The 12,744-nt window shown below is 43.8% G+C and overlaps 2 protein-coding genes across 4 annotated transcripts in view; one reads left to right on the top strand and one right to left on the bottom strand.

Annotated features, from left to right (window-relative positions):
- KCTD15 (potassium channel tetramerization domain containing 15) overlaps nt 1-7,971 on the top strand; it is a 45,366-nt gene extending 37,395 nt beyond the window's left edge. Inside the window, exons 5-6 of one of the 3 annotated variants that reach the window (XR_010744557.1) lie at nt 3,622-6,888; nt 7,543-7,971. Coding sequence is in view for 1 of the 3 variants with exons in the window: in XM_066327995.1 (XP_066184092.1) it covers nt 3,622-3,777 (156 nt within the window). In the remaining 2 variants the exon portion in view is untranslated. Of the gene's footprint in view, nt 1-3,621 lie in introns of all 3 variants that reach the window. The other 2 variants (XR_010744556.1, XM_066327995.1) reach the window with 2 other exon arrangements.
- Nucleotides 7,088-12,744, bottom strand: part of LOC136366725 (transcription initiation factor TFIID subunit 4-like) — a 150,959-nt gene continuing 145,302 nt past the window's right edge. The window contains exon 15 of the mRNA XM_066328001.1: nt 7,088-8,866. Within this exon, the coding sequence (XP_066184098.1) occupies nt 8,708-8,866 (159 nt within the window). The 3' untranslated portion in view covers nt 7,088-8,707. The remainder of the gene's footprint in view (nt 8,867-12,744) is intronic.

Consider the following 12,744-nt stretch of genomic DNA (forward strand, 5'->3'; position numbering starts at 1 on the left):
TGTGGAAAAAAATTCTGTCAAAGAGTCTACAGTATAAGTAATACTGTTAAATTACATCATTTTACTAAATTACATCATTTTACTATATAATTAATAGAAAGTGTTTTTTGCAAACACTTTCTGGAAAATTACGCATTTCTGAGACCAAAGGCTGATGAAATCAGCAGCTAATTAGCATTGGCTCTGATGAACTCTGGTCAGCACACAGGCACTAATCTTCCCCCTCCAAGGATTTTTTTTGGCAAAACAGTATTAAGTCAAAAGTTGGAAGTGCAGTGAGGCAAATACACAGACTTAAGGGAGGTGGGTAGTGGCTGGAAGAGCAGAATTGCTTGCAGAGAATCCCAAAGAGCAGCACAGGAAGCCTGTCTGCTGTTTGCTGAGCTGATACATTACTTCTGTCTCCCTGTGCTCTGCTCAGTGTATTTGGTAGCACAGTTGCAATATTTACACTTTCTTTTCTATATTTGAAAAATAGTTTCATTACATGCTTTATATCAAGAACTGTGCATATAAACAAAGAACATCAACACCTAATAGGCAAAAAAAAAAATTACAGTAACTCTTAATTTTTCACCCATTTGTAATTATATGTAGGTATAGGTTTTTTCAGCTCCTTGCAATAGGTTCTGGTGGGAGTCATGAATTTACCTTAGAGAAAATTCTGTGATGCTTGTGAATGTTGAACATTAAGTCTTCATAATTAAGAATGTATTTGTTAATATTCTGCAAAATTTAAATGAAATGCACTAAGTGAAAGGATCAGGTTTCCATTTGGAAAACCTTCCAACAAAATCAGATGTGCTTGGAATATTGGAAGACAGCATATATTAAATCCGAGCACAAATCCTCTATTTAATAATGTGCATGTGTGTCCCTGTACATGGGAGAGTCACAGCTGATACTCAGGTTTTGGCATCTCCTCTTTGGAGATTTCCAGCAGGGTGGCAGAGACAGTCACTGCTTTCCCCCTGGATCTACCTGCAGAAGAAATAGTGTGTAGAGTGTCAGATTCTCTGAATGGAATTTAAACCTGCCCATGTTCCAAATGCTGTTCTGTCTTGTGCATGGCAGCACTGAAAGGAGCTTTTCTCCCTAGACCTGGGCTCAGCCTCACCCAAGTGACACTTAAACCTGCAGTATTTAAACATCCTCAGCACTGTTTGCAGGATTTGGCCTGTTGTGTTCCTTGCGGAGAAAATTGATGATGCCAAGGTTTTTAACACCAGATTACAGCCTGCAGCCTGGTCCTTCCAGCACGGACTGAGCAAAAAGGAATCACTTTGTTCGGCCTCTGGTGCTCTGAGGTGGAATATCTATCTGGGCTGGGTGTTTGCAGAGAGAGCCTCAGTGAAAAAGAATCCTGTGTTAACATCCAGCTTTCCGTAGCTTTGGTCTGAGGCAAGCCAAGGGCACCCCCCTGCTGGTTTTGTCTTACAAGCAAATTGATTTAAAAAACTTTTTAGCAAGGATTTTGAAGTTCCATCTCTCTCAGAGATCTTACCTGTCAATCCTCTGTTCCACTATCCAGTTCAGTGGGAGAAGCCTCCTTTCCCATGGCTGGGTTGTCTCTCATCTTCATCCTGCCAGGGCTGGGAGCAGTGATCATAATACAGGCAGAATATATTCCAGCCTGTGAAACAGCAGCCTGCTGATGTCTTATTCCTCCCTCTGTCTCAGACTCCTCCTGCCTTCGTCTCTGAGGAGGAACAGTGCTGGTGTCTGCACCCCATTTCTGTCCTACAGACATTGTCCTACAGACTGCACCCCATTTCTGTCCTTCTTGCCCTGCATGCAGCCTGGGCAAGTCAGAGAGATGAAAGCTTTCTTTCTCTATCTTAAATGTATTTCATTACCCACTCCTGCCTCTTCTTCTCTCCCACTTCATTTTTCTTCCATATTCTGGTGTGCTATTTTGATCTTTCGGTTCTACTACTTTCTTGCAGTGTAGAGTATATAAAAATCAGGGCAAAAGTCAGGGAGATTTGGCAGATGTGACTTTCTGAGAATGTTAAGTCCCTGTGTCCCAGGGCCAGGCAGAACTCCTCAGGCAAGTTGATTTTCAGCAGACTCGGCATGACTTAGGCAAAGCTCTGCTGGAGCAGCCTTTCCTTTGCCCGTCCTTTGAGCCAGGGGAGCAAGAGTAAAAACGTTTTAGTTACCCCTGAGACGCCAAACCCTGGATTAAATGCAGATGGATAACACAGGCAGCCCCTAAGGAGGGATCAAATGGATTAAAGCCAGCAAAAGCTGCTGCCATGGTTTGCATTGCACTATGACACCACCTTGGACACAGCTGTCCTTCCAGAATCATGTTTCTGGGAAAAGCAAAGCCAACACTCAGGCAGAACAACTGGTGCAGAGGAATGCACCTCTGTGTGAGGTGAGGGCAGTGCTCTGGTGTAGGCACTCATGTGCTCACAGTGAAACTGGACACACACCACGCTCCTTCTAGAGCCTAAGCCCAGGAGCTGACTCCATCTGGAAGTGGATGTACTACCCTAGACACTTCTGTAGGACAAAGAAGGAGTCTGTAAAGGGCTTGGTCCTGGTTGCTGTGGGTGCAGAGGGTGTCACACGAGGCTGGTGCTCTGTGACTGAGATTTAATAAACCCTGGGGTCACTTCCCTGCTGCTCGTGCTGCCACAGTGGGAGCCACACTTCGGCTGAGGCTCTTGGAGAACAGCACAGGCTGCTGCTCCTGGATGCCATTTATCAGTAGAGAAAAACACAGCAACCCTTTCTCCAGGCTGCTGCCCACGACTCCGAAGAGCCTGAGTGGGTCCTGCATTGTGATCTGCACAAGGTGCATCTGGCATCTGCCCTCACCTGACTCTGGGAAAAGCCTGGTGTGTCCTGCTCTGCTGGGAAGCTGAGTATCAACACACACACGTGAGAAACAGCCTGGGTCCCAGTGCCAGGGTCAGGATATCCTGGGGAAATGTGCTGGGTGACAGTCGCAGAGATTGAACTGGCCTCTGGGTTCTCTTAATTCAGGCATCTAAATTGCACCAACTTTTCTTTAGGAGGAGAAAGAGAAAATACATACTTGGGCAGTACAGAGTAACCTCTTTCTTGGGCCAGAACATTTCCCTGTTGCCCACGTCCTGGCTCTCATCCTGTCCCTGTTTGCTCCCTTCCAGCGAGGGCAAACAGCTGTGACTGCCATGAAGGTCTGGTGGATGTGAATTTGAACTCCTAATACATTTTCATCTGCCAAGGAAGAGCTTCTCAGCCCCCCTTTCTCTCAGACTGTTCATATATTACTAATGAGTAATTGGCACTTTTTATTAGAACTTAAATCTGATGTTGCTTTCTATAAGCAGTGAGAGCATCAATATCACCACGGTCCAGTACTTTACTGTATAATGTACTAAGCTGCTCTGCAGAGTGCTTATTTCTTTGATTAATTTTTGTTTTCTACTGAGGTTTGCTGAGAGCGAGACTTTAATCACAGTATAGTCATTTAACAATAAGTTATAGAATTATAGCTGAATAATATTCATTCAACGAGGACTCGAAAGACTAAATCCATCATTTAGATCCGGTGCTTCCAAATGCTTGTATCACTAAAATTTGCTAAATATTAATCTGATTTTTTTTCTCCCATCCACATTGCAGGTGCTGGAAAGATTATTTCAGAAGGGATTTAACGTGGCAGCTTCCTGTGGTGGCGGTGTGGATTCCTCCCAGTTCAGTGAATATGTGCTGTGTCGCGAAGACAGACGACCACAACCCACCCCAACGATCAGAATAAAACAGGAGCCCCTGGACTAGACCCTCCCCATGCCCCCTTTGTAACCGTAGAAGTGTTTAATAGTCCCTTATGTGAAACACTAAGGATTTGCAAAACAGTATTAGCAAACGGATTTTGACTTTATGTTGCCAATTAGTGGTATTCTGAAACTACCTGTCACATAGGCAGCCGTGGAATGCGTTTGAGAAAGCAGTTGTGTGTTGTTCCCGGTGGAGTTCCTGAGCACACTCAGCGTGGCAGGGCTGGGATGGGCTCTGGGCCGACCAGCAGCGGTGTGGAGCAGGCAGAGCTTTGGAAACCCTGGCCCTGGACTGGACTTCTGCAGCAAGAGCCATGGAAGCAGTGGAACTTCACAGCAGGAGCCCAGGGACACCCCAGAGCTGCGCTGCGGGGACGGGGGCGTCTGCAGGAGGAAGAACCCCAAAAACTGCACTGAGAACCTTCCCTGACTGCTGCCCCTCCTCCAGATCAGACGTGCTTTACAGCCCCAGCATCACGGTCACCTGGTGATTGTACTCACCCGCATCAGCAAATGGCTTATTTTTATACGACATTTCCAACTGAGGTCTCTCTCTCTGTGAACAGGATCCAGAACCAGAAAAGGACTGATTCATAGTCACTGGTGCTCAGTATTTAAACCCCCCCCCCCCCACAAACCAAACAAAAAAAGTGACAAGAAATTAGGCCCACTTATGGCAATATTTGCAACAGTAGGGATCTGGAAGCACAAAATAAAATGCCATGTGCCATCACACGAGGGTCAAATACCCCACGTGGAGCTGTAGTTCTTTTAAAGCCAATCTTGTTTTGACACAACAACTGTTAAGTTTTGCATCATCATAGAAGTGTGGTTCTACCAAGCAAGCCACCCCTTGTTAATCATTTACTAGCCATGTTAGAAGCCCACATTTAGCAGGAAAGTTTAGGAATTTTGGACAAGCCCACTCTTTATGGGTCTGGAATTCTTGCGAAGAGTTGTTAAAACCCTGTATTGCCATTGGCAGATGAAAGCAGGCCGCCTTCAGTTTAAATTGTTTTATTATTTTAAATTATTATTAAAATTTGAATTCTGTAGCTGCCCTCTACCTGTGCAACTTTCTCTGTAACAAAGTCAGGGGTCTGTCTGCAGGAGGGTCCTGCTTCTGCCAGGACTTGGCACTGACTCACAGGGCTTTCTAACTCAGGAGACAGCACCGTGTTTGCAGGTGCAAGGTTATAAATTTATTCTGCTAAATCCTGTTTGTTGCTATCTAGCATGATTGAGTCCTCAATCACTAATTCATGTGTTAATCACAATTTGGTTTCTCCCACATTAATTTATAGAATATTGTTGTAGATGCTGAATTTTCATTAAACTCTTTTTAGATGCATAAATATGGCCATATGGAACAAGGGACAGAGTATTAAGGGGTCAACAGTTCATAATGCAAATTGATAGCAATCAGGCAAAATTTAGAAGTCATGTTTAAGACTAGTGTTTTCAAAAGCAATGAGCTGTACTGACTAGCCAAGGTAAAATCTAGGCAGGGGTCTAATTTTTGGAAAAGGGCTGGATACCTGTCCGTGGAAAATCAGACCTCTGCAGGTTTTCTCACCTTGGTCACCCAACTCAGAAATCTCTAATGGCAATCCTGGCCGCGTGGCCTGCTACCTTAGCAGAACAGTTGAGCAAATCTGTCTACTTTAAGAGTTGTAAAGTTATTTTATTTTGTGGTTTTATACTTGTACGACATTCTAAAGTTGCTAGGCGTTGCCATATTTGAATATATGGCACAGCATTCACCTTTGTATGTAAGATATCTGTAGAATTGTATATTATACATTTAATATTGTAAAGAACTTAACGTATAATTGTCATGTATTTGTGTATGCACATTTCTTATACAGTACTTCATGCCATAAACATTTCTGTAAAGTAAATGAACAAAAACAAGCACGTAGGGTGGAACACTCACTGTATCTCCCATGTTGTTTGAAAGAGGTGAGAATTTTTGATTGCGTCTTCTCCAGCCCTTTGCTCCATTCAGCTTGATGTAGCCATGTCTTACAAAAAGATAGAAGTGTTTTATTTATTACTTTCATACCTTTAAGTCCAAAGTATCCTTCAATAGTCCGTTCAGGTTCTTGTTTTTATCCTGCATCCACTCCTGCCCTGCCCTCGGGCACGGGGTGAGCTGAGCACTTGTGGCAGCACACCCTGTGCAGTTCTTACCTCTCAGCCAGGGAAAAAAGGTGATATTCCATCCCAGGGGCCTGCTCCTGCCCCTGGTGCTCTCCCCAGGCAGCTCCGGGGAGCGCAGACTGGGATGGTGCTTTTACACATCTGTGGAACGTTGGAAGTATTTGTGGTTGGTTGGTTGGTTGATTTTTCCTCAGTTTGGTGTTTACTGTATTTTTTTAATGGCTCAATAAAGCAGCTCCTGTAGTTGGGGCAGCTTTGCTGAGGTGGCATTGGAAAGGGTTCCAGGCTGCGCCAGCCGAGTTAAATGTGAACTTGAGATGGAAAGCTTAAACCATGACATCACAGCATTGACTGCAAAATAGCACAAAGGCAAGGAAGACATGTGGAAACAATCACTTTCTTAGAAGAAATATGCCTTTAAAAAAAAAAAAGTTAAGCTAGGACATGTTCTTTTAGTTAGTAACTTCAGGTCACTTATTTAAAGATTATTACAGTTTCATTTATATATTTTTTACTTATTTCCCTATATTTTTAGGCGTCGATATCAGCAAAAACTGATTTGAATATTTCCTTCTGGCCTTAAACCACAGCAACATAACTTAATGAAGAACATTGCTCAGCATCAGTAAGCTGTTTCAGAGCACCACAGAAGCCCAGGGAGGCTGTGGTGTGCAGCCAGCACATGTTTGCGTGGCGAAGGCCGAGAAGCAAAGCACAGCCTGGTTTTTTCACCGAATTCCATTGAGCAAAACTGTTCTGATTCGCTGTTGCTGAGCACTGGCCCCGTGCTTGACAAGCACGAGGCTTCACAAGCACTTTGTGTCCAGGCTGTCACAGCCCCAGTGGCAGACAGAAAGTGAAAGAGAATGTTCTGTTGTGCTTGTTGGACTCCTGGCTCCCGAGAAAGCCACTGCTGAGTGCATCCATTCTCTGTACTGATGGCACCGAGGTTTGTTGACAATTTTATTAGATGTTTCACAAAAGGATAAGAATCAGCACAACAAAACATTGAAGTATTTGGTTTTAATATTTGTTTGTGGGTATTCTGTTAATATTTTAATGCAAAATGTTTCTGACCAGTGCTTAAGAACTACAAGACAATGTGAAATTCATGTTTGATAAATTAATACTGTATGTCACTCGATGTGTTACTTTAGTAAATTGTTTTATTTCTTTACAAAATAAGTACAAATAAGGGAGTATGTTTTCACACAAATTGGGGGTATTTACCAGTATGTACAGAAATCATCAAAATAACGTAACTCTAATAAACACAAGGCCTTTATAAACAATATGTACAAATTATCAATACATTTAAAACATAACTTTACACTTCCTGGCCTTAAATACCTTATGAATAATCTTTTGGCTAAATAGCAGCAGTATAAATTTTTCTTCTGCTTTTCATAAACCTTAAAAAATAATTAAAACCTTTGTTTTTAAAACTATTGGACAATAGTTCTATTGTGCTTTCGCTATGGTTTCCCATCAAAAAAAAATATTGCCTCAAAAAAGTGGCAAGCATAACATAGTAAAAACGGAGAAGATAAATAAGCAAATGTCTCCCTTCCGTGGTGACTGTAACACTGTTTGAACTCTGCAGCACAGCTCGTGCTCCTGCCTCTTGGTGTCCACTCGATCCCCATTGCTCCGGCTCACACCGACGTCGCTCGGCTTCCGCGTGCGCCCAAATTCTGCTCCAGCAAAGCATTCAAAAGGCATTTCCCCCCACCTTCAGGTACTTACAGCTGCTCCTTATGCTTAAAGCCACGTGCCTGCTCAGGAGCCTCTCCGGGCTGGAGCCCCAGTGCAGGTGTCCAAGGTGTCCTCACTGCAGGTGGCACCAGGGCTCCCCTGCTCTCCCTGCTCCAGGAGTGGAGGCGGCCCCCGAAAACCTTTACGGCGACTTTAAAAATCCATATAGAATACTCTAAAATCTTTACTGAACAATATTCTCTTTTAAAACCACCATTAAACCATACTCTTTGCAATAAATAAATTAACTTTTTTTTTTTCTTTTTTTTTTTTTTTTTTTTAGAAAATAAAACCCAACTTTGAATCTTGTTACTAACCAGCTGCTACAAATGCGCAAAAGGTTGATGAGATTTAGAAAACAACTGGAAGCAAGTCAAGGTAACTCAGCTGAGACCCCACACACAGATTTCATACACTTAAGATTTGGTTCAGCAAATGGCTCAGGAAATGAGCTGTGCAGTAAAAGCAAAAATCCTAAATATATAAAATTTGTGGGAGTGTGCAGTGGCTAGTCTCTTGGCTGTGCAAAAAATCGCTGTTCCAACTAAGTTAAATAGCAACAGGTATCACCATGGTTAGTGAGACAGTGCTAGTAAACTGAAAAGAAAACAAGCCCAGCACCGTGAGTGCACTCAGGTGAACACCAGGCTGGGACCCACTCCTGTGAACCTGTGCCAGGCCTGGTCAGGAGATGGTTTAGGTGAGCCATTGCATTTGTGTAATTTCAACACCAGCTACTTCAGCCTTATCTAAATTGGCCAAATGAAGCGAGACTTGGATGCTGATTTTATTTGTGGAGTTAACATTTTAAAACCTTTTGCACATTTTTTGTGGTTTTATATATATATAATTATTTTTTTTTTTACATAAAGGGAATTTATTGCATGTGTCTGACAATTTTACAAAACAAAATTACTGGAACACTGACTTCTGAAAAAAATAGAAGGCACATTAAAATGACAGCTTTCAATGCAAGTTGAGCTTCTGTGGAGCAATCAGTACAACTGTTGGCTTTATTTAAGCAGAGCTCGGTAGAGCAGGAGAGAACGGCTCATTTCCCGCTCCTGTTCCATGTAGAAGATGAAGTCCCTGAGGTTGACCCGTGTGATTTTCTGCCGGGGGTACTGGCGGGGGGACGCCGTGCCCTGGCTGCCCCCGCACAGCCCCGCGCCCTGCAAGAGAAGGAGCACAGCTGAGCCCCCGCAGCCCGGGCTCCCTCCTCCTGCTGCGGGATGCTTCTCAACACCTCCAGAGGGTCATTAGGAGCCTCATTCTGAACATATTATGTGAGGGGGGTTTTACTATTATTATTTTTTCTATTCTGAGTCTCACCGAGTTAACCCGAGTAAAGGCCTCAGGTGCAAACACGTGAGGCTAAGCCTTGCTCGCTGAAACTCAGGACAATCCATCCTGCTGCAGTCATGGTCACTGCAGACATACCTGACCACTCTAAATTCAGGAGCTTTTTAAGAACAAACCGATTTTCAGCAGATAAGGCCATTAATAGATCAAATGTGTGCAGGACCCTGCTGCTCAGCCAAGCACTGGGAACAGGTAAGTGGCATATTGGCAGTCCCCACAGGGACTCCAGGTCTCTCCTCTGCATCTGCTCAAGAGAAGGGCTCAGGGTGGGGAGATACTCAGCAAACAATTAAAAAATTAAATGGAAAAATCACAAAGACTCAGACATCGGGTGATGATAAATAAACATCAGTATACTTGCTTCAACAGCTATGCTCAATAACTATATATTTTTAATTGGTTCATTGGTACTGAATTACTGAATACCTCATTCTGGCTTTGTATATAGAGAGAAAATTCTTAAACTGGGCCTGAGAACACTGTGATCTGAGTATTTAGAAAAGGAAAGGACGTAATTACAGCCCCTGCAGTCTCATGGAGTTTAAACTGAAACCTGATGCACACACATGTTCAGTCGTTTCTTCATCCATAGGAGTCCATTGTTTTCATTAATTCCAATTGGTTTGTGGCAAAATAAAGTGTCCTAACTTAGAAAAATAGGTTTTGATCTCTGAAAAGATTTAAGCTATTTTTCAAGCCTCCTAAGACATTTGGTAAAAATTTCAATATTTTTAATACTCCAAATTTACTTGCTGTTGCTCAAACCTACCTTTCTTTCCTCAGGAAATACTTACTCTATGACCTTGACTCCAGACATTAAGAACACAGTTAAGGGTAATTTTACTACTGGAAGGTTGTAGGGGAAAGATACATGGTCTGCTGAGAGCAAGGCATGGCATGGTTTCCCTCTGTCCACCACAGTCACTGTGATTCCTTGCAGAACTCTTTCTCCCTTACCTGCTTATTCAGTTACAGCGCTGGGGCAAATCCTGTTCCGTAACCACCAACACAAAAGGCTTAATGGAGTGCAATGGATGTGGCTCAGTTTGCAGGGAATGGAGGGAGAAGCCCACAACCTTTGGGCACCTGGAGCATTTGAGCCGAGGGATTCTGCTCTCCAGTATGGAGCAGCTTTTGTTAATTAATTGATTGAGCACTGAACCTCACTGCTCACAGGAAATGCAGCTGCAGGGGCTGCTCATCCATGCTGGAGCCAGACACATGCCCAGTGCATAATCCATGTATTCAGACCTTAACCAAGAAACACTTCACATTACTTGAAGAAACGACATCATTTAAACTCGTTGTCTTCTACAGGCTGGGACACCTTGACCTTCCTCTCCCTGCACTCTGACCATGCACCCACTCTGCCAAGGCTGTGCCCACTGTTTCTAAGTCATGAAGAAACCACTGTGTGTGTATTTATTTTAAATCAAGCTGACTCAAAAAATACATCTTCTGTGTTCCCCTCATGGTGCATCTCTCCCCTGCCCACAGCACTAATTTCAGATTCCACATGTTGGGGGTTAGGTTTTGTTCCTTTTTACTCTAAAGAATTTTTTGGAAGCTCCACCTTTCCCTGGCAGATACCTGTCTTCCCAAACCAAGACACCACAGGACCTGTGACAAATACACTTGTAAGGAATGTGGCCATCTTAAATTCATTGGAAACCACTGTCCATAGCACTCCAGACTGGGAGCATCCCACCAAACAGTCAGAGAAAAGCTGCATAGTTCAAAAAAAATTCTTTATATAAAAACCATTTCTTGAGTCAGTTGAATTACATCTACAGCAAGGAGCTGCTCTCTATTTGGACAGAGTAGATGGAATGAAGATGTGCCAAGTCACATTCATTGCATTTATCACCAGAGATACTGAACTTCACCAAAGGAAGAGCATATCCTTAACCAGCACCAGAACATGGCACCAAGCTGTGCTCATTGGTAACCCCTCGTGAGCCCATCAGTTACCTGATCATGTTCTGGAGTTGTTTTACAAGGTGAAAAATAATCATAAAAATTATTTTAGAAATACAGAAGCACATCTGTAAGCTGACAGAACAGTAATTTAAACGTGTCAATATGATCACTAATGTAAATTAAAAACTAGTTAGTTTCATACTGCATTGTACTCAAAATTATTCTGCAGCTGCTATATAAAAAAAAGTAGACTCCTCAATACCATAATTATTTAATTGCATACATGAATTGAAGTATAGTTGAAAAGAATGGCCAAGGATAGTGGAATTGAAGTAATTCAAAATTCTCCCAAGAAAAATCACTTTTTTAATCAGCATGACAGATTTTTCATCAACCCAAATAAGCCTCTGTGTTGTCTGTATCTTTGGCAACTAATCAGTTACACAGATAAAAGCTCTAATAAAAGAATAAATGGTTGTAAATTGTTTACCTCTATTTCCTGGCCTGCCACACAAAGCTATTCCCAAATCCCACACATTCAAATATACATCGATGCTAGTTTTTGTATCAGTGAACTTCTAGTTATAATTTCAGGCAAACTTCCTGACATTCCAGATCAGAAAAAACCCCCTGTAATTCATATATGAACTCTCTGCCTCTTCGTTTTGAGACTGCTTCCCAACATGAGTTACAGCAACTTCCCATCCCCTTCCCTGCCAGCCTCTCCTGTCCCCACTGCCTCTCTTCCCCTGCTCCTTCAATCCTTCCTTGAGACACACCTGGGGACTGCCTCAGATCTGGTGGCTGCACACCCCCCAGCTCAGCCCAGCACAGAGCAGAGATTCTCCTGTGCTCTCCCTGCAGGGCTCCAGGGAGCACCTCAGGCTGCCTCCAGCTCCTGCTCCCGGCCAGGGCTGAGGAGAAAATCAATGCATGGAAAATCACAGGCAGGAATTTGTGACCCCGCCGCGGTGCCGTGCTCTGGGTTAACCTGTAATCCCAGAGCCAGTGAGACAGTCACAGCCTGTCTGCCTGAACAGCTTTGCTGCACTTCAGCCCCCTGAGCGGATGGGGATGGAGCTCACAGCATTCCAAATAACAGCGCTGCACTGACAAGCTTAATTCAACTGCTGCAAGCTACCTAGCTTGAAATTATGGCTTCAGAAGAATCAGAGTAGTCACTCGTTCAGTATGCACACTTTGAAGCAATTCTGAATTTATGTCAGACACGACACAAGATTTGGACCACCTTTTTCAGCCTGTTTGCTATTTTCACGATTTTCCTCTCTAAGAAAACTCATGCTGTTTGCAAATACAAACAGTTCAGAATAAAATACTGACCAAAGATTAGGCAGAGCAGTAGCTAAATGTGCAACAGTCTGCCACAGAAACAAACCTCTCTGAGTGACAGGGAGGCTACACCAAGCCCTGTGCACAGTGTCACATTTGTGTCACAGTTCTCTGGCACTGCTGACCACAGTAAATGCAGCTCCTCTACGGTGTGTGCACCACCTCTCCTCTCTCCAGGGGCAGTTTGTGCCCTTCACCAACCACCAAGTGCCCCCCAAACCTTCACCCAGCTCAAAACTGTGTCAGAGCTGCTCCTCGGTGGGCTCCTGTCCCACGCTCAGGTGACACAGGTGGGTCCCCAGGTGACCCCCAGGGCCCCGTGGCCCTGAGCCAGGCACAGCCCAGAGCTCACGGTGCAGCCTGTTCCTCCTGAGAGCCCAGCCAGCCTCCCTGGGCTGGACCCAAGCCAACAGCTCCC

Source organism: Sylvia atricapilla, chromosome 12 (genome assembly GCF_009819655.1).
Source record: "Sylvia atricapilla isolate bSylAtr1 chromosome 12, bSylAtr1.pri, whole genome shotgun sequence".
In the NCBI taxonomy this organism is placed as follows: domain Eukaryota; kingdom Metazoa; phylum Chordata; class Aves; order Passeriformes; family Sylviidae; genus Sylvia; species Sylvia atricapilla.